General features: G+C 43.7%; 1 protein-coding gene across 2 annotated transcripts in view; it reads left to right on the top strand.

The window, feature by feature from the left end:
- The window catches only part of GALNT17 (polypeptide N-acetylgalactosaminyltransferase 17), a 589,297-nt gene that overhangs the window by 560,533 nt on the left and 2,093 nt on the right, over positions 1-26,671 (top strand). For both annotated transcript variants that reach the window (XM_032757582.2, XM_058444434.1), the window contains exon 10: positions 25,687-25,854. In XM_032757582.2, the coding sequence (XP_032613473.1) occupies positions 25,687-25,854 (168 nt within the window). The remainder of the gene's footprint in view (positions 1-25,686; positions 25,855-26,671) is intronic.

Below are 26,671 nucleotides of genomic sequence, written 5' to 3'. Positions count from 1 at the left end.
CCCCCTACTTTATTTTTTATTTGAGATAGGGTCTTGTTCTGTCACCCAGGCTGGAGTACAGTGGTGCAATCATAGCTCATTGCAGCCTCAAACTCCTGGGTTCAAGCGATCCTCCTGCTTCAGCTTCCAGAGTAACTGGGACTACTGGTATGAACCACCACGCCCAGCTAATTTTTCAATTTTTTTGTAAAGATGGGTCTCGCTATGTTGCCCAAGCTGGTCTCAAACTCCTGACCTCAAGCTATCCTCCCACCTCGGCCTCCCAGAGTGCTAGGATTATGGATGTGAGCCACCTTGCCTGGCACCACCTGCTTTTTTTTTTTTTTTTTTTTTTAAATTAATGAGAACATGGAGATTCAGATAGGGCAAAGCCAACTGTCAAACGAATGTCCCATATCTTTTGGTCTTGGGTACTCTGCTCTGCATCTGGTGAATTCTGGAGAGCACCTCATATCCTTGAACTCTTCAGTGTTCTCCAGGCCACAGCAAAAGACAGTGGAAAGACTCAAAGGAAGCAGAGAGGAATGGAAGTGAAAGCCCAGGTGCAGAGGCTGGAATCACGAGGCACATTTCAGGAAAGAATCACACAGTTGGCAGAAGCAGGTGGTTCAGGGCGGCCCAAAAGGGACAGAGTATGGAGATCCTCCAGTGCTGGGATCAAGGGCTGGGGCTTCTACTCAGCATCTCAGGTGCGGTCCACTGACGCAGTGAACCCTCTGGTGACTTATTGTTACTGCCTCTTCCAAAGTCCAACCCCCGAGCTAGTGGAGATGGGGCCTAGGATTCCACATGGTAACAAGCATTGACAGGTGCTTTTCTTTTTCAGTCCACAACTATTTATTGAGCATCTATTTTGAGAGCTTGTTTGGAGGTTCTAGCAGGGGAGCGCAGATACTCGTATACCCTTGACCAAAGACTGGTCTTCCTCTACTGGGGATGATCATCCTCTTCAACCAAGCATGCAGTTTCAGGAGGGATGCACGTGGAGGGGTGAGGGAAAAAGGGGACACCCACCTAGCCAGCCAGATTAGCTGAATCAACCCTGGCAATCAATGGGGTGACAGATGTTGCAGCCAGATCACCCTCACATCCGACTGAGCATCTATTTTGGATAAGGCTATGTGTTAGGCCATATAGGTGGTGATCATATGTCCCTGTCTGCCCAGGACGGGCCCTGTTTAGGCCTAGTGTCCCAGTTTACTTTTTTTTTTAATTTATAACACTATCTTAGTTTTTATATAATTGAGGTTCTTGGGGTTTTTTTGGGTTTTTTTTGTTTTTTTTGTTTTTCATTTTTAAGGCAATATTTACTCTTTCTTTTTTTTTGTTTTTGTTTTTGTTTTTTTTTTTCGGACGGAGTCTCGCTCTGTCACCCAGGCTGGAGTGCAGTGGCGCGATCTTGGCTCACTGCAACCTCCGCCTCCTGCATTCAAGCGATTCTCCTGCCTCAGCCTCCCGAGTAGCTGAGATTACAGGCACCTGCCACCACACCTGGTTAATTTTTATATTTTTAGTAGAGATGGGGTTTCACCATGTTAGCCAGGCTGGTCTTCAACTCCTGACCTCAGGTGATCCACCTGCCTTGGCCTCCCAAAGTTCTGGGATTACAGGCGTAAGCCACTGCGCCCGGCCTATTTACTCTTTATAATGTGTAATTTTGCAGGTTTTAGCAAGCACATATGATCAAGTAATCACACCATAATCAAGATACAGAGCAGTTCAATATTCCCCTGAACCTCTTGTGTAGTTCACTCCTCCCTCTGCCCACATATACTTTTTAAAAAGATTTATTTTGTTTAGAGACAGGATCTCACTCTGTCACCCAGGCTGGAGCACAATGGTGCCAGCAGAGCTCACTGTGGCCTTGAACTCCTGGGCTCAAGCAATCTTGCTGCCTTAGCCTCCTGAGTAGCTGGGATTACAGTCACACACCACCATACCAGACTATTTTTTTTTTTAACTTTAGTAGAGATAGGGATCTCACTGTGTTGCCCCGGCTGGTCCCAAACTCCTGGGCTCAAGTGGTCCGCCCACCGCTGCCTCCCAAAGTGCTGGGATTATAGGTATAAGCCAGTGCACCCAGCCATCCACATACTTTTATACACATCACAATCACTTTTGAGGACCATAGTTGAGGGAGTGTTCATAGAAGTTGCCCGTGCACCTGCACATGTTCAAACCTAACACGTTCCTGCAGATTCTGATGCAGCTTTGTCCCCGAGCTGAGACTCACTGCCCCTCCACAGCCCATACCATGGACAAGGTGTGACTAGCAGGGTCCGCAAAAATGGCCCTGGAGACTTCAGCAGGCACTCTTTGAAACAGCTACTGGCTGTAATGAGATGTTCGTAAGGCGAGGTGTGCACTATGGGAAGGAATTGAGGGTGGGAGTCACTGTTGGAAGGTGTCAAGCTCTGTTCCCAGGACCTTTCTGATTCAGTAGGCTCAGGGGAGGGCATTAGTGACCTCTCCTCTGTGTGTCCTCCCTGTCAATACATTTTCCTCCTTTTCTCCGTCCTTTTCCGAGAGACTCACATTTCTTCTCTCAGTTAATTCATCACCAAAATGACAGATGAGATTCTTTTATCCTGTAATTAAATTCAATCTGATCTTGGACTCATTCTCTGATGGCTTCATCTTTTAAGCGATACATCATCCAAACACCTTGTCATTATGATGCATTGTGCCAATAAGGCACCCGTGCCCTGCTGGCGTGACGGGGCTCTGTAGCATGTAGGAGGCACCCCTGGTCGTTGTTGGAAAACACAGAAGTGAGTGACACCCAGCAGCCTCTTGCCTTCCAGATGCTATCATGTAAGTGTCGGAGCTCAGGCAACGCAGCCTTTGAGAACACATTGAAGTTTCGCCCAAGAAAAGATGGCTTTGGTCCAGAAAACAGGCCTGAGATTCTGGGAATATGCCTCTCCCATTTGATAAGAAGCAAGCTTGGTCATCCCTTTCCATCTGCGAGAACCCAATTCCTAGAAATCACCATGGGGCTCAAATCAGGGGATCCATAGACCTTCTGGAAAACAGAGTTGGGGGACTGAAGGCAGATACTTTTTTAAAATTTTTTATTAATTAATTATATATTTCATGACAGGGTCTTGCTCTGTCACCCAGGCTGCAGTGCGGTGGTGCAATCATAGCTCACTGCAACCTCAATCTCCCAGACTACAGGTGCACACCACCATGCCTAGCTAATTTTTTTGTATTATTTGTACAGATGGGGTCTTGCTATGTTGCCCAAGCTGGTTTCAAATTCCTAGGCTCGAGTGATTCTCCCCCCTCAGCCTCCCAAAGTGCTGGGATTACAAGTGTCAGCCACTGCACCAGACCCAGATACTTTTGATGCTGAGAAAACCTGCTGCACGCCCAAATGGGAGATGAAACAGAAACAGGAGAGGAAATGCTGATGACGTTCTGTGTATCTGAAATTCGACACCACAGAGGTTCTGAACCACTTATTTTCATTTTCCATTTTCAATCTCTTATGCCATATTTTTTAAAACCTCTCCTTTTGCATTCCAGTGCAACACATAAATTTGTCTTACCTCGTTGCATGCAGATAGTGAGAATATTAACAGGCTTTTTTGTTGTTATTGTTGCTCTTCTGACTCATCTTCTCTCAAAATATTCAAAATGTTTCTGATTTTATTACTTCGGGTTGTCAGTTGCTGCCTCCCGGGCCCTGCCTCCATCAGCCTGTGTGTACACCCCTTGCAGCCACACTCTGTGCAGACCTCCATGCAATGCAGTTTTACATGCTTTCTGCTTGCTGAGATTTTCCCCGAGGCTTTGGGGGACCCAAGCCTCTTTCTCTGCCATCTGCTTTGCTTCTCTTTTCTATTTCCAACCCCCAATTCCGTTTTTCTGATTATCCCTGAGAAGTGACTCTCGTAGTCCACGTACAGAGCACAGGAAGGCTTGAGTTCCTAAATATTTCCTGCTGATATATCACCTAAGTTTATGAAATATTCTAAATATTCTGTTGTGTCCTTTCAACAATATTCACAACATCTTCATCAGGAGTAGATTCCTTCTCAAGAGACCACTGTCTTTGCTTATCCATTAAGAAGCAACTCTATATCTGTTCCTGTTTGATCACAAGATTGCAGCAATTCCATCCCATCAGTTGCAGAAGTAAAGGCACATGTACAGGCATACCTCGTCTCATCGCGTTTCAGTTTATGGTACTTTGTAGATATTGCATTTTTTCACTGATTGAAGGGTTGTGGCAACATGATACCGAGCCAGTCTATGGGTGCCGTTTTTCCAACAGCACCTGCTCACTTCCTGTCGCTGTGTCACATTTTGGTAATTCTTGCAGTATTTCAAACTTTTTCATTAGTATTATATCTGTTATGGTGGTTTGTGATCAGTATCTTTGATGTTACTATTGTAATTATTCGGGGCACTATGAGCTGCACCCAGACAGGACCGCAAACATAAACCATAAATGTTGTGTGTCTTTGATGGCCCCACCGTCGGGCCATTCTCCTATCTCTCTCCCAATTCTTGGGCCTCTCTATTCCCTGAGACACAGCAATGTTGAAATTCAGCCAATTAACAGCCCTATAATGGCCTCTAAAAGCTTTAGTGAGGAAGACAAGTCACAAGCCAAATAAGGCTAAAAGCTAGGCCTCTTATGCCAAATAATTTGCCAAGTTATGAATGCAAAGGAAAAGTTATTGAAGGAAATTGAACATGCTACTCCAATGAACACATGAATGCTAAGAAAGCAAAACAGCCTCATTGCTCATAGGGAGTCAGTTTCAGTGGTTAGAAGACCAATCCAGCCACAACATTCCCTTAAGCCAAAAGCCTAATCCAGAACAAGGGCCTAGCTCTCTTCCGTTCTATGAAGGCCGAAAGAAGTGAGGAAGCTGCAGAAGAAAAGTTTGAAGGTAGCAGAGGTTGGCTTGAGGTTTAAGGAAAGAAGCCGTCTCTGTAACATAAAGGTGCAAGGTGAAGCGGCAAGTGCTGATGGAGAAGCTGCAGCAAGTTCTCCGGAAGATCTAGCTGAACTCATTGCTGAAGGTGTCTACACTCAACAACAGATTTTCAACATAGACAGAACAGCCTTCTATTAGAAGAAGGTGCCATACCTAGAGAGGAGAAGTCCATGCATGGCTTCAAAGCCTCAAAGGACAGCCTGACTCTCTTGTGAGAGGCGAATGCAGCTGGTGAATTTAAGTTGAAGTTAAAGCTCATTTACCATTTTGAACATCCTAGGGCCCTTAAGAATGATGCTAAATCTACTCTGCATGTGCCCTAGAAATGGAACAACAAAGCTTGGGTATCAGTGCATCTGTTTACAGCATGGTTTACTGAATATCTTTTTTTTTTCTTTTTTTTGAGACAGAGTCTCACTCAGTCGCCAGGCTGGAGTGCAGTGGCACAGTCTCAGCTCACTGCAACCTCCGACTCCTAGGTTCAAGCAATTCTCCTGCCTCAGCCTCCCGAGTAGCTGGGACTACAGGTGGGCGCCACCATGCCCAGCTAATTTTTAGTAGAGATGGGGTTTCACCGTGTTGGCCAGGATGGTCTCAATCTCTTGACTTCATGATCCACCCTCCTTGGCCTCCCAAAGTGCTGGGATTACAGGCATGAGCCATCGTGCCTGGCCGGTTTGCTGATTACCTTAAGCCCACTGTCCAGACCCACTTCTCAGAAAAAAAATGATTCCTTTCACAATATCACTGCTCATTGATAATGGTCACCCAGGAGCTCTGATGGATATGTACCAAAAGATGAATGTTGTTCTCATGCCTGATAACACAACATCCATTCGCAGCCCATGGATGAAGGAGTAATTTTGACCTTCTAGTCTTATTTAAGAAATTCATTTTGTAAGGCTGTAGCTGCCATAGATAGTGATTCTTCTGATGGGTCTTGGCAAAGTCCATGGAAAGCTTTTTGGGAAGAATTTACCATTTTAGATACCAGTAAGCATGTTTGTGATTCATGGCAGACCAAAATAGCAACATGAACAGGAGTGGGGAAGAAGTGGATTCCAACCCTCGTGGATGACTTTGAGGGTTTCAAGGCTTCAGTGGAGGAAGGAACTGCAGATGTGGCGGAAACAGCAAGGGAACTAGAACCAAAAGGGAGCCCGTAGACGGGACTGAATTGCTACAATCTCATGATCAAACATGAACAGACAAAGAGTTGTTTCTTCACGGATAAGCAAAGACAGTGGTCTCTTGAGATGGAATCTACTCCTGATGAGGATGTTGTGAATACTGTTGAAATGACACAAGAGAATATTTAGAATATTCCATAAACTTAGGTGATATATCAGCAGCAGGGTTTGAGAAGATTGGCTCCAATTTTGAAAGAAATTCTACTGTGGGTAAAATGCTATTAACCAGCATTGGATGCTACAGCAAAATATTTCATGGAAGGGAGAGAGTCAATTAATGCAGCAAACTTTGTTATTCTCTTATTTTAAGAAATTGCCACAGTCACCCAACATTCAGCAGCCACCGCCCCACCACCCTGATCAGTCAGCAGCCATAACATCAAGCCGTGACCCTCCATTAGCAAAAAGATTACAGCTTACTGAAGGCTCAGATGAGCACTAGTATTTTTAGCAACGAAGTATTTTTAAATTAAGCTATGCACATTTTTAAAAGGCATGCTCTTGCACACTTAATAGTCTACAGTATAGTGTAAACATAACTTTTTATGCACTGGGAAACCAATATATTTGTGTGACTTGCCTTTTTATTGCAATATTCGCTATATTACAGTGGTCTGCAACTGAACCTGCAATATCTCAAGATATGCCTGTATTTGATTTTGCCTGAGGAAGACTCAGGGTTAAGCAGGAATTACTGTACTATTTCTTTCCTGCCAGAATGGATTGATGAGCTATTCTTTCCAGGAAATCACGATGACAGACATAAATTGTTTTCCAGTGGAGACTGTGAGTTGAGACTTTTGTGTCTTCCGAGAAGTTTAGCTGACTTTTCTCCAGGCACAAAAAGTCATTCAGGCAGGTTTTGTGTTCATGTTAGGGCTTGGAATAAGGAACTCAGATTGAACAATAGAGTGGTAGCCATGTCACCAACTGAGCCTTTCTCCCTTGCCCAGGGATATTAAATTCCACAGCCAAATAAGTGAAAGTCACTTCTGCTCCTCTTTTTTTCATTCTTTTCTTTCTTTCTTTCCTTTCTTTCCTTCCTTCCTTCCTTCCTTTCTCTCTTTCACTCTTTCTTTCTTTTTTTGAAACAGAGTCTCTCTCTGTCACCCAGGCTGGAGTGCAGTGCCACAGTCAGAGCTCACTGTAGCCTCGACCTCCTGGATTCAAGCAATCCTCCCACCTCTGTCTCCCAAGTAGCTGGACCACAGCCACACACCACCATGCTTGGCTAATTTTTAAATTTTTTATAGAGATGAGGTCTCGCTATGTTCCCTCGCTGTGTTGACCAAGGAGGTCTCGGAACTCCCGGCCTCCCGCAATCCTCCTGCCTCAGCCTCCCAAAGTGCTGGGATTTATAGGTGTGAGTCAGTGTGCCTGGCCCTTCTTTTTTACCAAAGGCACAACAGCATTTCAGAGAGTTTGAAAAACACAAATTTAAATCATCCATGGTCCTGCCACCCTACAACAACTATTATTATTACTGAAGGTTACTTTCGGCTTTTCTTTTTTTCAAAGAAATATATTGATTTGTTAGGCTGTCTTTATATCACTGAATTAAAAAGGAAACAACGTCACTGTTTCTGAAGGACAAAGAGGGGGACGTAAAGCCTCCTGGTGGAATGTATTTAGTGCCTTACTCTTTATGCTAGGAGGCTCAGCAGAGCTATGCAGAACTTCACAGTAGCCTCATCCCTGACTGCTTGATTCACAGAGCTTTGATTTCTCCTTGGAACAGTAGTATCTGTTGAATGATTATTTTCAGTAAGTTCATAGTGAGATACATACACACACATACACATACACATAAAACAAGCTACATAATTTTATTATACATACACAGCGTATGTATATAAGTACTTTTTAATTCTTTTATTTTTATTCTATTTTTTTTTTCTTTTTGAGATGGAGTCTCACTCTGGCACCCAGGCTGGAGTGCAGTGGCGTGATCTCAGCTCACTGCAACCTCCACCTCCCAGGTTCAAGTGATTCTTTTGCCTCAGCCTCCAGAGTAACTGGGATTACGGGTGCCCGCCACCACACCCAGCTAATTTTTGTATTTTTAGTAGAGATGGGGTTTCATCATGTTGGCCAGGCTGGTCTCGAACTCCTGACCTCAAGTGATCTGCCCACCTCGGCCTCCCAAAGTGCATGAGCCACCACACCCAGCCATAAGTACATATTTGTTATAGTACATACTTAGAAAGATACCTATATACTAGTGTTAGTATTCAGTGGAAGTGGATCATCGTAAAGTTCTTCATCCTTGTTGTCTTCACATACTATAAGTATATAGGTATATATTTAAGTATATACTATAATATAAATAGTGTGTGTGTATATATATCTATATATACATATATTGATATATATACACATATGTACATATATGTGTATATATACACACACATGTACATATATGTGTATATATACACACACATGTACATATATGTGTATACACACACACACACACACACACACATATATATATATATGGAGACAGGACCAAAACAATGCAATGTGGCATCCCAGGTTGGATCCTGGGAAGAAAATCCATGTTTGTGGTTTTGATTTGCATGTCCCTTCAATGATAGACTGGATTAAAAAAATGTGGTACATATACATCATGGAATACTTTATAGACATAAAAAAGAATGGAATCTTGTCCTTTGCAGGGACATGGATGGAGCTTGAGGCCATTATCCTTAGCAAAGTAACACAGAAACAGAAAACCAAATAACTTCTCTCTTGTAAGTAGGATCTGAATTATGAGAACACATGGACACATAGAGGGGAATAACACACACTGGGGCCTATTGGAGGGTTGGGGGTGGAGGGTGGTAGGAGGGAGGGGATCAGGAAAAATATTAAATAGCTAATGGGTACTAGGCTTAATACCTGGGTGATGAAATAAGCTGTACAACAAACCCCCATGACACAAGTTTACCTACGTAACAAACCTACATATGTACCCCTGCACTTTAAAAAAAGTTAAAAAAAAAAAAAAAAGAATCTATAGGAAAGAAAATAAGTTCTTGGTAAAGCTGGAGAAAGACCCCAGTTATTCAATGGTGGGTGAGGTCGGGGAAGCTAATATCCACATTTGCTTCTCATTATTTTATTTAATCTCTATATTAGTCTGTTTTCATGCTGCTGATAAAGTCATACCTAAGACTGGGCAATTTACAAAACAAGGAGGTTTAATGGACTCACAGTTCCACGTGGCTGGGGAGGCCTCACAATCATGGTGGAAGGTGAGAGTGACATCTTACATGGTGGCAGACAAAAGAAGAGAACTTGTGCAGGGAAACTCCCCTTTATAAAACCATCAGATCTTGTGAGACTTATTCACTATCTTGAGAATAGCACAGGAAAGACCCACCTCCATGTTTCAATTACCTCCCATTTGGTCCCTCCCACAAAACATTAGAATTGTGGGAGCTACAATTTCAGATGAGATTTGGGTGGGGACAGAGCCAAACTGTATCAATCTCCATAAATGCCCTATGATGTAATCTATAATTATCCCAGTTTTCAATTTTTTTTTTGTTTTGAGATGGAGTCTCACTCTGTCACTCAGGCTGCAGTGCAGCTGCACAATCTCGGCTCACTGCAGCCTCTGCCACCCAGGTTCAGCCTCCCAAGTAGCTCTGATTACAGATGTGCACCACCGTGTTCAGTTAATGTTTGTATTTTTAGTAGAGACGGGGTTTCACCATGTTGGCCAGGCTGGTCTCAAACTTCTGACCTCAAGTGATTCGCCCGCCTCGGCCTCCCAAAGTGCTGGGATTACAGGCATGAGCCACGGTGCCCAGCCATTATCCCCATTTTAAAAAATGAGGAAGCAGAGTCTCATAGGGCTAAAGTAATTGGCCCAGGGCCATAAAATCATTAAGTAGCAGAGCCTGGATTTCTTAAGCAGGCCCCAGAGTCCAAGTCCTTAACCATTATACTCTCCTGTCTCTCTAATGACATAGCAAGGTCAGAAATGCTGCTCTAGTTGGCAAGTGAAGAAAGTGAGCTTGTTGAGCCATGGTACAGAAAGCCAGTGCTTGCTAGCATGTCCACACTGAAACAGGATACAGCCCTCCCTTCCCATTTCACCTATAGAGACAAAAAAGAAATTCATGTTATCAGCGGTCTGTCCTATTGAGAAATAGTCTTTGCTTCCTTAACCAATTCAGCAGTCAAAGGTGTGCTCTGAAGATGTGCTTAGGAATATTCTCCTGATCCCCTAGAAGTTGGAGTGGACTATGCGTTTCCTCTCTCACCCAGCTCTTCCAGCTCTCATCCTGGTGCCCCACACCAAGAGAGGCCCTGGGTCTCTCCACAGGTCATGTGGGCCAGACCCTGCCTCCATCAGAACAGCTCTGATCTATCCACTCCTAGAACTGTCTCTGCGGGAAAATCAGCCTGAGGTTTTTGTGGCACAAAGATGTATCTCCATTCATTCCAAGTAGCAAATGCATTTTCTGGAAACATAATGCTTGAATCCAGCATGATGAGTCATATGGCAGAAGGGAGAAGCCAGCGGAGGAAGGGCCTTTGGGCCTTTGGGACCATCCCAGCCCCCAGGAGCTGGCCCTCTCTGTAGGAACCATCTGGTTCCATAACAGGCTTTCTAAGCTCCTGTATATATTTTTAAGCGTAAGGTAAATAAATACACTGCATCTATTTAAAGTGTGCAGTCTGATGAGTTTTGCCAGGTGTGTGCACCTGTGAAGCTGCCCTTGAAATCAAGATTCAGAACATTGCCATCTCCCTCAAGGATTTCTCATGCTCCTTTTCTAACCCCAGCTCTCAGGCAGCCACCACTTGCCCACTGTGAGACATTTATTTTCTATATTCAGTTTGGGATTTGGGCATTTGGAATTTTCCAAAGGCAGCATCCTCTGTAGATGTCTACAGGCCCATGGAGACAGACCATCTTCTCAGGCCTGTATCCTCTATGCCTGGGACTGGGTCCTTGCTCTCAGGACAGCCTAGAGGGGCTCCTGTCCACTGCTGGGCTGCCTCTTTCTTTGCTTGGCCCAGCTTCCCAAACACCCGGGATAATAAAGGAGAAACTGTCAATTTCAAGAATATGCACATGTACTTGCAGTCATAAGAAACCATTCTTCTGGGCTTTACCAAGCAATAAATAAATTTACTCCAAAGCAGATCTGAATTAATGGAATATATCTGTCTGTCTCTTGAGTAGAAGCTGGGAAACCTGAACTTTTCTTTTTTGGTGTTTTTTTGTTTTAGAGATAGGATCTTGCTCTGTCACCTAGGCTGGAATGCAGTGGTGCAGTCATAGTTCACTGCAGCCTTAAGTTCCTGGGCTCAAGCGATCCTCCTGCCTCAGCCTCCCGAGTAGCTGGGACTACAAGCATGTGCCACCATGCCCAGCTAGTTTATTTTATTTTATTTTTATAGAGACAGTGTTTCACTATGTTACCCAGGCTGGTCTTGAACTCCTAGCCTCAAGTGATCCTCCTGCCTCACCCTCCCAAAGTGCTGGGATTACAGGTGTGAGCCCCTGTGCCCAGCCAAGAAACCTACATTTTGCATTTAGCCATTGTTTTCTACACTGACTGCCGGATTTTAAAATCAAGAGAAAGTCCTTTAATAGGAAAGCAATTGCAAGCCATGTTTTTATTGATAGTCTGATGGATTTTGCTGTGTTCTGGAGTCATTCTGCAATTATTTATCTGGTTTTTGTTTATCTGGCTATAACCTGCATATTCTAGTTTCCCTTCAAGGCTGTTAAATTTGGGTTAATAGTTGTATGTGTCTCTTAGATCATCTCAAATGGAAAATTCTTTTCCCCTAAATGAGAATTAATTATATTTGAGCTCAGAGGGTTTTTTCCTAATGCATTAGGGTGTGACGTTCATTTCTCCTCATGAGCCCAGGAGCCAAATAGAGTAATCCCATTCACTTCCAAAGACATTTATAGAGCATTTTATTTTTGCAAGATACTTTTGTTGGTCCTTATGCTGGATAAAAATGGGTAGAATGCTGCTAAAAATAACAATAAAAAAACCTATAGCAAAGAAAGACACATTTATAAAATACGAGATTATGTAAGTTGGAAGAATCATATCTGGGTGGGGGCTATATGGAGCCAGTGGAGACAGGGTGGGGCTAGGGAGAGAATATCCTGCATATACAGGGAAGGCAGGCTGGACGGTTGGCTGTTGTTGAGAAACCTCATATAATCTATCAGACTAAGCCAGAAAAGCAAGAGTTATGCCTGAAAAGGTAAGTTGGACCATAGAGTAAAAAGTCATGGTAGAAAGTTTATTCTTAAATTGGTGGACCATGGGAGCAATGGAAGATTGAGGCAAGGAATGGTATGATTATAACCTGCAGGACTGGGTAGGGTAGATGGGAACTGCGAGGGTCTGGAGGCAAGAGAACCAGTGATAAAGATCTGTCTTTATCTGCATCTGTCTCAGAATAGTAAGAATATTCGGGTCTCAGAATAGTCTGGAATTTTGGGAGGAAATATTTAGAGGCAGGAATCAGAGGACGTGCAAATTTGTGGATGAAAAGGATGAGGGAGGAGAAGGGCGCAAAGTTGATTCAAGTGTGCAAGTTTAGAACTAGGGGACTCTGGGTGCATAACAGGGAGCTAATTGTCTATTGGCTCCACACTGCAGGAATGAGAGTCACAAGTTTCGGGCAGTCGTAAACTCAGAGAAGAATGCATTACCCATCCTTCTCCTCCCACTAGCAGGATTACCTTGGCAACAGTGAGCATCATCATACCAAGATGATAAGAGTTCACAGATAGTGGCTTGGCCATAATTTGGTGAATGAGCATCACAGTAATGAAATAGCTTTCAGTAGTAGAGTACATTAGATACTTTGAAGGGTCTCCCTGCTGTCATATAGACAGATTCTAGATAAACTATAACAAACATTATTTAGATTTTTTTTCTAGGCTCATAAGAAAGTGGTTGTATCAGCCGGGAGTGTTGGCTCATGCCTATAATCCCAGCACTTTGGGAGGCCTAGTCAGGCAGATCACCTGAGGTCAGGAGTTCAAGACCAGCCTGGCCAACGTGGTAAAACCCTGTCTCTACTAAAAGTACAAACATTAGCCAGACGTGGTGGTGGGTGCTTGTAATCCCAGCTACTCAGGAGGCTGAGGCAGGAGAATTGCTTGAATCCGGGAGGCAGAGGTTACAGTGAGCCATGATCACGCCACTGCACTCCAGCATGCACAAGAAGAGGGAGACTCTGTCTCAAAAAAAAAAAAGAAAGAAAGAAAGTGGTTGTATCAGTGAGCTTTTGCTGCATAACAAATTATCCCAAGACATTTTCAGATAAACTAAATCTGACAGTGTGTCTGTCCTATGACAGACAATCACCAAAGGAACTTCTAAATAATGTACTTTAGGAAAAAGGAAAATGACTGCAGAAGGATGTCTTGAGGCAAGAATGAATTATAAGCAAAGAAATTTATAAACACATAAATCTATGCAAACATTTATTGCATAAAATCATAAGAATAATGTCTAATTTGGGGAACAAGGGAGATATAACCAAAATACTGAACCGTTAGGAGGAAGTGATTGGATTTGGTATCCTAATGTCTTTGAATTTTATTGAGGGGAAGCAGATGTTAAGATATTTTATAAAATTAGATTTTGCAAAGTTGTCCATTGTTAAATTTCAAGAGTAAACAATAAAATAATAGAAATGGAGTGTGATTTTTAAATCTGTAGAGGGGAACAATGAAATCTGATAACGTTTCAACAAATCAACCAAACGCAACTAATCCAAGCAAAGGCAAGTAGAGGAGAAAGAAGGAAACAGAGGAACCTGGACAAACAGAAAGTACAGAGATGGTATTTGTACAAATATATCATTAATTACAATGAATATGAATGGATTTAACTCTCCAGTTAAAAGACAGACATTGCCACCTTAAATTTTTAAAACTCCAGCTGTATTCCATTTTCAAGAGACACATAAAAACCTGAGGATAGCACCGGAGACAGTGGCTCACACCTGTAATCCCAGCACTTTGGGAGGCCAAGGGGGGCAGATTGCCAGACCTCAGGAGTTCAAGACCAGCCTGGGCAACATGGTGAAATCCCGTCTCTACTAAAATACAAAAAATTAGCTGGGCGTGGCAGCATGCACCTGTAATCCCAGCTACATAGAAGGCAGGAGAATTGCTTGAACCTGGGAGGTGGAGGTTGTAGTGAGCCAAGATCATGCCACTGCACGCCAGCCTAGGCAACAGAGCAAGACTCCATCTCAAAAAAAATGGCCAGGTGCAGTGGCTCACCCCTGTAATCCTAGCACTTCTAGAGACCAAGGCGGGTGGATCACGAGGTCAAGAGATCGAGACCATCTGGCCAACATGGTGAAACCCCGTCTCTACTACAAGTACAAAAATTAGCCTGGCATGGTGGCGTGCCTGTAGTCCCAGCTACTCCGGAGTCTGAGGCAGGAGAATTGCTTGAACCTGGGAGGCAGAGGTTGCAGTGAGCCGAGACTGCGCCACTGCACTCCAGCCTGGGTGACAGAGCCAGACTCCGTCTCAAAAAAACAAAAAAAAAACAAAGACAACAACAACAACAAAAACCCTCAGGAGAGTGAAATGTTGAATTTAAAAGATGGAAAGGGTTATGTCAGGCAAATTCTAAAGAGCAGAAAGCTGGGGTAACCTCGTTAATATCAAACAAACTAGCCTGTAAAACAAAATGCGTTATTAAAGATGAATGCGGCCTGGACACAGTGGCTTGTGCCTGTAATCCCAACACTTTGAGAGGCAGAAATGGGAGAATCATTTGAGCCTAGGAGTTTGAGGCCAGCCTGGGAAAAATAGTGAGACCCTGTCTCTATGATTTTTTTTTTTTAAATAACCAGGTGTTGTGCATGCACCTGTAGTCCCAGCTACTTGGGAGGCTGAGGCAGGAGGATCACGTGTGTGCAGGAGTTGGAGGCTGCAATGAACTATGATCACTTTACTGCACTGCAGCCTGAGTGACAGAGTGAGATCCCTGTCTCAGAAAAAAAATAATAAGGTGAAGTGTGTCAGCGTATGATGATAAAAGATTCTGTTTTCCAGTAAGATAGAATAATTATTGGCCAGGCACAGTGGCTCACGCCTGTAATCCCAGCAGTTTGGGAGGCCAAGGCAGGCAGATCACTTGAGGCTAGGAGTTCAAGACCAGCCTGGCCAACATAGCGAAAACCCATGTCTACTAAAAACACACACACACATACTCACAAAAAAACTAGCCAGGCACAGTGGTGCACACCTGTAGTCCCAGATACTCAGGAGGCTAAGGCCCAAGAATCACTTGAGCCCAGGTGGCAGAGGTTGCAGTGAGCCAAGATCGCACCACTGCACTACAGTTTGGGCGACATAGTGAGACTCTTTCTCAAAAAAAAAAAAAGAAGAATTCTTAACTACTTAACTTGTATGAATTCTCAAATCTGTCTTCTTCTAACCTTCACTGTCACACTTGAGTTCAGACCTTCATCCACCCCTCTACTTCCATCCTCATTGCAGTTCATTCTCCACTCAACAGTGTGGTCAGCCTAAAATTCAGATGGCTCTTGATGAGAAAGCCTCGATTCCTGAGCTTGATGGACTCCATCTAGTGGAGTCTCACCTGCACTAGACCCAGCTCCCCAACCTCTGTACTCCATCATGGCGAAAGCTATGCTTGGGTTCTCCAAAACACCGCATTTCCTCTGGTCTCCAGGCCTTTAAACAGCTGCTCCCTATTCCTGGTCTGATCTGTTTTTCTCTTACTTGCCTAGTTGGCTGACTCCATCAGGGCTTGACTTCAATGCCTTCTCCTCTGGGAAGCCTTCTTTGACCTTCCTCTTTTGGATGGGGACCCATCCTATTCTGCTTTTATGAATCCACCATGTATTTCCTACCAATATTTCACATTTTATCATTGCCTTTTTACTTGCCTGCCTCCAATGAGTAAGCTGTGAACACCTCGAAAGCAAGCACTGTGTCATTCATTCATGATGTCAACAAATATTTATCAAGCACCTACTATATGCCAGGCATTCTTCTAAGAGCTAGAGATAGAGCAGTGAACAAAAAGTTAAGCAAACACACCCCTGCCTTCATGCCACTCTCATTCTAGCCAAGGGAGCCAAACAACAAACTGGGTAGGTAAGGAAAATAGATGGCTTAATAGAAGATAATAGAAGTTGCAGAGAAGTAAAGCAAGGAGAAAGATAGGGAGTAAGGGGTGGACGTGAAATTTTAAATAAGATGATCAAGGGAAAGTCTCAGCAAGAATATGACATTTGGCCGGTCACAGTGGCTCATGCCTGTAATCCCAGCACTTTGGGATGCCGAGGTGGGCAGATCACCTGAGGTCAGAAGTTCGAGACCAGCCTGGCCAACCTGGTGAAAACTCGTCTCTACTAAAAATACAAAAATTAGCTGGGCATGGTGGCGGGCGCCTGTAATCCCAGCTACTGTGGAGGCTAAGGCAGGAGAATCACTTGAACCCGGGAGGCGGAGGTTGCAGTGAGCCAAGATTGCACCATTGTACTCCAGCCTGGACAACAGAGTGAGACTCCATCTCAAAAAAAGAGAAAAAAAAGAATATGACATTTAAGCAGAAACTTGAAAGAGGTGAGAGAGTGAGCCATTCAAACGTCTGGAGGAGGCACTCTTGGGTGTCTACCCAAAGGAAAAGGAGTCATCCTATCAAAAAGATGCCTGCACTTGTATGTTCATCACAGCACTATCCACAATAACAAAGTCATGGAATTAACCTAAGTGCCCATCAAGAGTGGATGGGATAAAGAAAATATGGTATGTATATATATATATATATATATATATATATATATGTCATGGAACACTATGCAACCATAATAAAGAATGAAATCATATCCTTTACGGCAACATAGATGTAGCTGGAGGCCATTATCCTAAGTGAATTAACAAAGGAACAGAAAACCTAATACCACATGTTCTCACTTATAAGTGGGAGCTAAACATTGGACATAGAAATGGAAACAATAGACACTGTGGACTACCAGAGTAGAGAGAGAGGGAGGAGGGTAAGGGTTGAAAAGTGGCTACTGGGCACTATGTTTACTATTTGGGTGGTGGGTTCAGAAGAAGCCCAAACCTCAGCATTATGCAATATATCCATGTAACAAATATTTACACGTACCCCCTGAATCTAAAATTTTTAAAAATATAAAAAGAAAGATAGCTAAAGGAAGAGTATTCAAGAGAGAAGGAACAGCCAGTGCAAAGGCTCTGAGCAGGAGCAGGCATGGACGGTTCACAGATCAGCAGACAGGCCCATGTGGCTGGATTAAATAAGATGATCAAGGAAAAGTCTCAGCAAAAAATACGACATTTGGCTGGAAGTTCTGGAAGCTCGGAAAGCTATTATTGTATTGCAAGACCCATCGCAAGGATCTTGGACTTTTATTTTGGGTGAAATAGGAAGCCTCCAGAAGATTTTCAGCAGAGAGATGGCACACCCTGACTCCAATGTAAAGTAACATGATTTTAAATAATATAGTATTTTTAAAGCAGTCACTCTGGATGGTGTGTTGATAAAAAAAAAAAAAAAAAAAACTGAGGGAGGCAAGGAGGGGGAACTGAGGAACCAGTTAGGAGGCCATCACACTAACCTTACCAAGAAAGGAAGGTGGCTTAGAACAGGGAGGTAGCTGTGGAGGTGAAATCTGGGTATGATTTGCTAATGGATTGAATATGGTGGATCAGAGAAAGGGGTAAGTAAGGTGTTTGGCCTAAGCAACTGTAAGGATGGAGTTATCATTACCAAGAAGGAACAGATGCTGGATGAGTGTATGGGTGATGGTGGTTACACAAGAGAATGAGTTCAGTTGGGTCATCTAAATTTAAAATGCTTATTAGACATCCAAGTGGTATGTCAAGTAGGGAGCTGGATATACAAAGTTGGAATTGAGGGAAATTTTTGGTTTGGAGATAGAAGTTTCAAACAGCCAAATTAGCATGTAGATTCTATTGAAAGTGCTGAGGATGGAAAACTCTCCAAGAAAGTGACTACATGTAGGAGAAGTTATATCAACTGTACTCAGCACAGCGCCTGGGGGCAATTGAAGAAAAAGCAATTGAAGTTTATAATTTATAGATCCTGGTTTATTAAGCTGTTCTTGCCTTGTTTTAAAGAGATACCTGAGACTGGGTAATTTATAAAGAAAAGAGGTTTATTTGTCTTATGACTGTACAACATCTGCTCAGCTTCTGGTGAGGCCTCAGGGAGCTTTTGTCCGGGCGAAAGGTGAAGCAGGAGCACGCACATCAATGGGCAAGAGTGGGAAAAAGAGAGTGAGGTGAGAAGGTCCTAGACTTCTAAACAACCAGATCTTGCATTAACTAACTAAGCAAGAACTCATTTATCACTAAGGGGATGGTGCTTAAACCATTCATAAGGAATATGGCCCCAAGATACAGTTACCTCCCATCAGACCCCATCTCCAACACCGCCAATCACATTTCAACATGATATTTGGAGGAGACAAACATTCAAACCACATCACCTGATCACCTTTAAAAGAGCAATTTCAATAAAGTAACGATGGCAGAAGTTATGTTGCAAGGCATTAAAGGTATAAGAGAGGAAATTCAAATTAAGAGATAAGTAGAGCTGTGGCTAGAGACATAGAGATCTGGTTGTATTTGTAGCTTGATTGAAGAAATGAAAGAAAGGAGTGAATAATGGCTTAGGGTACCTACAGAGTGGGGAGAGGGTCAGAGACCGAAGGAAATGAGAGTGAAGGAAGACAGGTTTTTGAGAAGTAAGGGAGACAACTTTTCAACAAAATGGAAAGTAATATTCTCTGAAGGCAGTAAGGGCCCAGGACACCAGGATAGGAGATTGAGGAGGAAGAACACATTTTTAAAAATCCAGACTCTGGCAGGGATGGGAGGGGTGTTGGCTGACAGAGAGTCACATGAGGCAAATGAAAAGATGAGAAGGGCCCAGGCAAAGTTGGGACACAGGTCTCCAGTGGGTGTGGTCAGTTGGCACCTGTCCCTGGCTCTGTGAAAGCAAAGACCAAGGAGACTCATAAACCTGCAGTTCAGAGTGACCACAAGGTACCTGGATGGTTGGTGTGATCACAGAGGTGTATTAAACACACTACTTGCACTGGCAATGAACATTCTGAAAAGGGAATTAAGAGAACAAAACCATTTACAATAGCATCAAAAAGGATTAAATGCTTAGGAATAAATTTAGCCAAAAAAATGCAAGACATGTACACTGAAAATGAGAAAACATTATTGAAAGAAATTAAAGATCTAAGTAAAAAAGATATCCTCTGTTCATGGATTAGAGGACTTAAGAGTGTTAAGATGGCAATTCTTCCTAAATTGATCTAGAGATTCAATGCAATCCCTATCAAAATGCCAACTGCCTTTTTTTTTTTTTTTTTTTGCAGAAATGGAAAAGCTAATCCTAAAATACATAGGAAATTCAAGGGACACAAAATAGCCAGAACAGTATTGAAAAAGAACAAAGTTGCAAGACTCACACTTCCCAGTTCTAAGACTTACTACACAGCTATAATAATCAAAGCAGTATAATATGGCACAAAGGTAGACATGGAGATCAAAGGAATCACATTTAGAGTCTAGAAACAAACCCTCACATTTATAGTCCATTGATTTTTGACAAGAGTGACAAGACAATTCAATAGGGAAAGAATAGTCTTTTCAGCAATGGTGCCAGGACACAGATATTCACATGAAAAAGAGTGAATTTGGACCCCGACCTTATACTATATAGAAAAAAAATTCAAAGGGCATCAAAGACCTAAATATAAGAGATGAAACTATAAAATTCTTAGAAAACATAGGGGTAAATCTTCATGGCCTTGGATTTTGCAATGGTTTCTTAGATATGACTTCAAAAACACAAATAACCAAAGAAAAAAACAGCTTCTTTGTATTTTACCAAAATGAAAACTTTCATGCTTCAAAGGACATTATCAAGCATATGAAAAACAACCCACAGAATGGGAGAAAATATTTGTAAATCATATGTCAGAAAAATGTCTTGGTATCCAGAATATGTAAAGAGCTCTTATAACTCAAAAATAAGAAGACAACCCTTTTTTTAATGGTCAAAAGATTTGAATAGACTTCTTTTTCAAAGAAGACATAAAATGGTCAATAAGCAAATGAAAATATGCTCAACATCTTTAGTCATTAGAGAAATGCATATTAAAACCACAGTGGCCACTTCACACTCCTACTAGGATGACTAGAATCAAAAAAAGCAGACAATAACATGAGCTGGCCAGGATGTGGAGAAATTGAAACCCCGGTTCATTGCTGGTGGGAGTGTAAAATGGTACAGCTGCTTTGGAAAATAATTTGGCAGTTCCTTAGAAAGTTAAACATAGAGTTACCATATGGCCCAAGGATGAGTAATTCTACTCCTAGGTGTATACCTCAGAGAATGGAAAACATATGTTCTTATGAAAATTGTACATGAATATCCATAGCAGCATTGTTCATAATAGCCAAAAAATGGAAGCAACCCAAATGTCCATCAGCTTGAAAATGAATAAACAAAATGGTCAAAATGAGGAGACCACACCTTGAAGAGACACATTAAAGCAGCACCTATATCCAGTTGCTCCAAAGACCTGAAAGGAGAGGTCGGGGGCTGGAAGACATTGTGCAGGACAGAGAATCACACTGAAGCCTAGGAAAGTTGAAGCCGGAACATTCTAGAGGAAGGCCAGTCAGTAGCATCTCCAGGCAGAGAAACACACCTAGACAGAGACTTAGAGGCAGGAAAGCCTACTGAATGTGCAGAGGACAGGAAGAAGAGACCCTCAAGGAAGGAGCATGAGGGATGAGGAGTCATGGTAGGTAGACAACACCACAAAAGCTCCTGGTTCAGGACTGGGGCAAACTTTGGACATTTGGTTGACAGCAGATCCAGGGGTTCACTACCCGCCTGCCTCATGGTAGAAAAGCAGGTGTGAGATCTGTTTGCCTAACCCTAGCCCCATCATCCTTCAGACCACAGTGCTGGCTTCTAACTTGCTCAGAAAAGGATGCAAGTATTGGTCCCTTGGCCAGACCAGCAGAACCTGTGCACATGACCCAGTATTTTCAGTGAGATAAACACCTTCCCCTGGAAAGGAAATCCCACTCGGACCCTCTTCGTCTGCCCCAGCCTGCCCTGCATGCCTGCATGGCTTAGGACTGCCATGTGGCCTATGCAGGTCCTGGCATTCTAGGTCTCATTGTTTCACTCCCTAACAGACCTCAGAAAGGAGAACCTCTAACTCCCAGTGGCATTTAGCTTCCCTCTTTAAATATCTGGGTCACAGATATGCTCAGTTAATTAATGTTCTTAGTGCTGCTCATCTGCCTGCTGGATAATAGATTGATTCATAATTTCAGTAAGCAGCTGTGTATATCTTTCCCTGAACATAAAGGCAGCTTGCTGTCATTCATCACTTTGCATTTGGAGAATTTAAATATATTCAGGCAGACATTGTTTAGGGAGGGGGAGGGAGGGCTTCTGATTTTCTTACCATTTTGCCTCTAACAATTACTTTGATTTGGAACTAATTGGGGTTTAAAGCACACGTTAACCACATCTCTCTCAAGGGCACTTAATAAACTCCCTGTCCCTTGTTCAAGGAGAGCAGCCAGGCCCTCCTTTTGGGATCAGAGCCAAGAGCTTCTGAGTACCTTTCACCAAGAAATGAGAACCCCATGCAGAGAATCTTATCTGCCAGAAAAGAGCCACTCCTGTCGCTGAGCAGAGCGACTTATTTCGTTCCTGGGCAGAATATGCTCAAGCTTTCTGGAGGAGGTGGGGTTCTCCTGGCAATCTGGGAGGGGGCTCTTCTGCTGCTCAGCTGCTGGGCCATGGCAGCCAACCATCAGGTATCCGGTGACCAAAAGAAAGCAGCCAGCACCCAGCCAGGTGACCAGATGTCTTCATGCCTCAGTTTCCTCATCTATAAAATGTAAAGAAGTGAAAATTGCATTATTTATTCTCTTTACAATGGTTAGAAACGATGCAGAGTGTTGTTTTTTTTTTTAATTTATTAGGCAACAGCTGTGTAGATGTGGCTGCCTTTTTAAATGATGCCATTCACCACAGTTATGTGCTCAACCCCAAACACGTTTTGAGCACTTGGTCTGTGATTTGCTCCTAGTAAGGAAGGAAATTAATTAGGCACAGCCCCTCCCTCTCAGGAGTGTGAAAGATGGGTGAATGCATTGTTTTTTATTTTGGAATATGATTCTTAATATAATTTTCCTTCCCCAGGAGAGTGAAGGCAGCAGAGGCGAGGCTACTAGCCTAGTACAGGCCCTGTTGTGGGAAGGTTGCCAGGCAACACCTTCCCTGTATCAGTCAGGAATTGCTGCATAACAACTACCCCAAAACGTAGTGGCTTAAATCAGTATGTATTTTTTATTGCTCACGAGTCTACAGGTCAGCTGGATGGTTCTCTGATCTGGACTAGGCTTGGCTGATCTGGGCTGGATTCATTCCTGCATCTCCTATCAGCAGCTCCCTATCCAGGTTGGCCTCATCCATTTGGTTAACTGGTGGTTAACTAGCGATTGGTTGGGCCACATGACTCATCCTCAAACAGACCAGCCTGGGCTTACTGTTCCAAGAGACTGAAAGGATTCATACAAGGCTAAAAGTCTAGTCTAGGAACAGGCACAGCCTCACTTCTGCTGCATTCCATTGGCCAAAGCAAGTCACAGGGCCAACCAATATTCAAGGGATGAGGGAACAGACTCCATTTCTTGATGGAAATTGCTTCAAAGCCATCTTGTCATGGGTATATAGAAGGAATAGTGGAGGATGTGGTCAGTTTTGCAACCTACCACAATCATCCAGCATTTGTTGTTGTATGTAGAGCATAAAGCAAGTACTAGGATTATGTTGCCCACTTAACGATATTTTTGCTCTGCTCTTTCGTTATTATAAATTCTGTTGCAATAAATACCCTACCCATGAATTTTTGTTTGCAATTCTGATTATTTCCTTCTGATAGAGTGTATTAGTCCAGTCTCATGCTGTTAACAAAGACATACCCAAGACTGGGTAGTTTATAAAGAAAAAGAGGTTTTAATGGACTCATAGTTCTACATGGCTGAGGAGGCCTCGCAATCATGTTGGAAGGTGAGGGAGGAGCAAGGGGATGCCTTTTGTGGCGGCAGGCAAGAGAGCATGTGCAGGGGAACTGTCCTTTATAAAACCAGCAGATCTCATGAGACTTATTATCATGAGAACAGCATGGGAAAAACCTCCCTTCATGAATCAATTACCTCCCACCGGGTCCCTCCCACAACACATGAGCATTATGGGAACTACAATTCAAGATGAGATTTGGGTGGGGACACAGCCAAACCATATCATGGAGTTCTACAAATGGATTCTTTTTAATTTCTATTTTGATTCAGGGGAGTACATATATAGGTTTTTAACAAGGGTATATTGCATGATGCTGAGGTTTGGGGTATGCTTGAAATCATCACCCAGGTAGTAAGCATAATACCCAATAGGTAGTTTTTCAGCTCTTGCCTTCCTTTCTCCCTCCTTTTGGCATTCTCAGTGTCTGTAGTTTCCATCTTTATGTCCATGGATACCCAATATTTAGCTCCCATTCACAAGCGAGAACATACAGTATTTGGTCTTCTGATTCTGCGTTAATTCTCTTAGGATAATGGCCTCCAGCTGCATCCATGTTGCTACAAAAGACATGATGCTGTTCTTTTTCATGGCTGTATTGTATTCCATGGTGTATAGGTACCACATTTTCTTCATCCAATTCACCATTTATGGGCACGTGGGTTGATTGCATACCTTTGCTATTGTGAATAGTGCTGCAATGAACATGTAAGTGCATGTGTCTTTTTGGTGGAATTATGTCTTTTCCTTTGGGTAGATACCGAGTAATAGGATTGCAGGTCAAACAGTAGTTCTACTTTTAGTTCTTTGATAAGTCCCCAAACTTCTTTCCACAACGGATGAACTAATTTACATTCCCACCGACAGTGTGTAAGTATGCCTTCTTCTCTGCAGCCTCATCAACCTCTGTTATTTTTTGACTTTTTAATAATAGCCATTCTTGCTGGTGAGAGATAGTATCTCATTGTGGTTTTGATTTGCATGTGTCTGATGATTAATGATGATGAGCATTTTTTCACGTTTGTTGACCACTTGTATGTCTTCTTATGAGAAGTGTCTGGTCATGTCTTTTGTGCATAAAAGTGGATTAATTGAATCAAAGGCCATGAACATTTTAAAAGCACAAAGTATATATTTAGAAATCTCCTTTTTGAAAGGTTGTAGTAATCTACCCTCCCTCCAGCCCAATAGTGAGAGGGCCCATCTTAGACTTAAGTCACCAAAATGTGGTGAATAATCGGTTGCCCAGGCTGGAGTGCAGTGGCACGATCTCTGCTCACTGCAACATGCACACCCCCAGGTTCAAGCAATTCTCCTGCCTCAGCCTCCTGAATAACTTGGATTATAGTTGCTCACCACCACACCTGGCTGATTTTTGTAGTTTTAGAAGAGACGGAGTTTGGCCATGTTGGTCAGTCTGGTCTTGAACTCCTGGCTTCAAGTGATCTGCCTGCCTCAGCCTCCCAAAGTGCTGGGATCACCAGCATGAGCCACTGAGCCTGGCCTAATCTTTTTTGTAAAACGTGGTATCTCATTATTTCAGATTTTTCTTTCTTTTCATACCTATGAGGTTGAGTACTGTTTAATGTCTGTTTCTTCTTCAGTGAATGGCTTCTTTGAGCCTTTTGCAGCAGGGTAGATTTAGTCAATCCCCCTTTGTAAGTGGGGAGGAAATGGAGACTCAGGTTACTTGTTCAAGGTGGCCCAGCCAGCTGAAAGTAGAGCCATTTAGAAATTAGACATCCAGCTTCTTCATCTGTTCCTTCTCCCCGACGTTGCTGAACAGAAGACTAGGTCCTAAAACATTGACTGAGGATATGCTTAGATAAAAGATCAGGGACGGGCGCGGTGGCTCATGCCTGTAATCCTAGCACTTTCAGAAGCCGAGGCGGGCAGATCACGAGGTCAGGAGTTTGAGACCAGGCTGACCAACATGGTGAAACTCCATCTCTACTAAAAATACAAAAATTAGCCGAGCGTAGTGGTGCACGCCTGTAATCCCACGTACTCAGGAGGCTGAGGCAGGAGAATTGCTTGAACCTGGGAAGCGGAGGTTGCAGTGGGCTGAGATCGTGCCATTGCCCTCCAGGCAGGGCGATAGAGTGAGACTCCGTCTCAAAAAAAGGAAAAAAGATCAGATAGTCACCCTGGGGACTCTGTATCCAGGCTCAGAAGCCCGGGAGGCTTTCTGGAGCAGGGCTGTCCTGTGAGGTGAGCATATGGTCTGAGTGACAGGCTGGGATGGTGGCCAGGACTGCAGTATTGACAAACAGCAGGAGTGAAGCCGGGAGACCTGAGCCCCGCTTCCTCCCATGTCTCACTCCTGCCTCCCGCTTCCATTCCCCTGCTGCTCTGGTCTCTCCACAGCTTGCCCGCTACACCAAGGAAGGCTTCCTGCACTTGGGTGCCCTGGGGACCACCACTCTCCTCCCTGACACCCGCTGCCTGGTGGACAACTCCAAGAGTCGGCTGCCCCAGCTCCTGGACTGCGACAAGGTCAAGAGCAGCCTGTACAAGCGCTGGAACTTCATCCAGGTGAGTGCTGTATGGACAGGGCCAGCGCCCAGAGTAGCTGCAAGAGGCTGCAGACCACAGAGGGGAATCCTGCTTCCCCAGGGGTCCCCAGCAAAGAGCGACCCCGAACCCAGGTCTCCCTGCGCCGGGCCGGGCTTGTGTACCCAAAGCACTTCTGGGGGCAGCTGTGGAGTTTCTGCATGGAGTAGCACTTCTGATTCCTACATCAGTGGTAGGCTGGTTGAGCTCTGATCAATCCTGAGATAGGAGTGAGGGGGGACATCCTTGAAATCTACTAAGTACCCACAGCCAGTGGGGTTGAGACCATCAGACCAAGAATATCCCAGGAAACTCAACATCCTGACCCCATCCCCCACCAATCCTCCTCACCTGATTCAGATACTCCAACTGGGTGAAGCTTATTTAGTTTGACTTCAGGGTCCCCAGAGGAGGTCCTCATGCTTCCCTGCCCCAGTCCCATGCAAAGAATTTTGGTGGAATTGATTCTCTGCAAGAAGCTATGTGCCAGGCACCATGATAGTTGAGCCTCTCTCTCTTTCTCTCTCCTATTGCGCTCTCTCTCTCTCCCTCTCCCTCTCTCTCCCTCTCTCCCTCTCTCTCCCTCTCTCTCCCTCTCTCTCCCTCTCTCTCCCCCTCTCTCCCTCTCTCTCCCTCTCTCTCCCTCTCTCTGCCTCTCTCTCTCTCTCTCTCTCTCTCTCTCTCTCTCTCTCTCTCTCCCTCTCTCTCTCTCCCTCTCTCCCTCTCTCTCCCTCTCTCCCTCTCTCCCTGTCTCTCTCTCCCTCTCTCCCTGTCTCTCTCTCCCTCTCTCCCTCTCTCT

The sequence above is a fragment of the Hylobates moloch genome, unplaced genomic scaffold, assembly GCF_009828535.3.
Source record: "Hylobates moloch isolate HMO894 unplaced genomic scaffold, HMol_V3 SCAFFOLD_1, whole genome shotgun sequence".
NCBI classification, from domain to species: domain Eukaryota; kingdom Metazoa; phylum Chordata; class Mammalia; order Primates; family Hylobatidae; genus Hylobates; species Hylobates moloch.
Note: the sequence above shows the minus strand (reverse complement) of the source record. Positions and strands in the feature narration are given on the sequence as shown.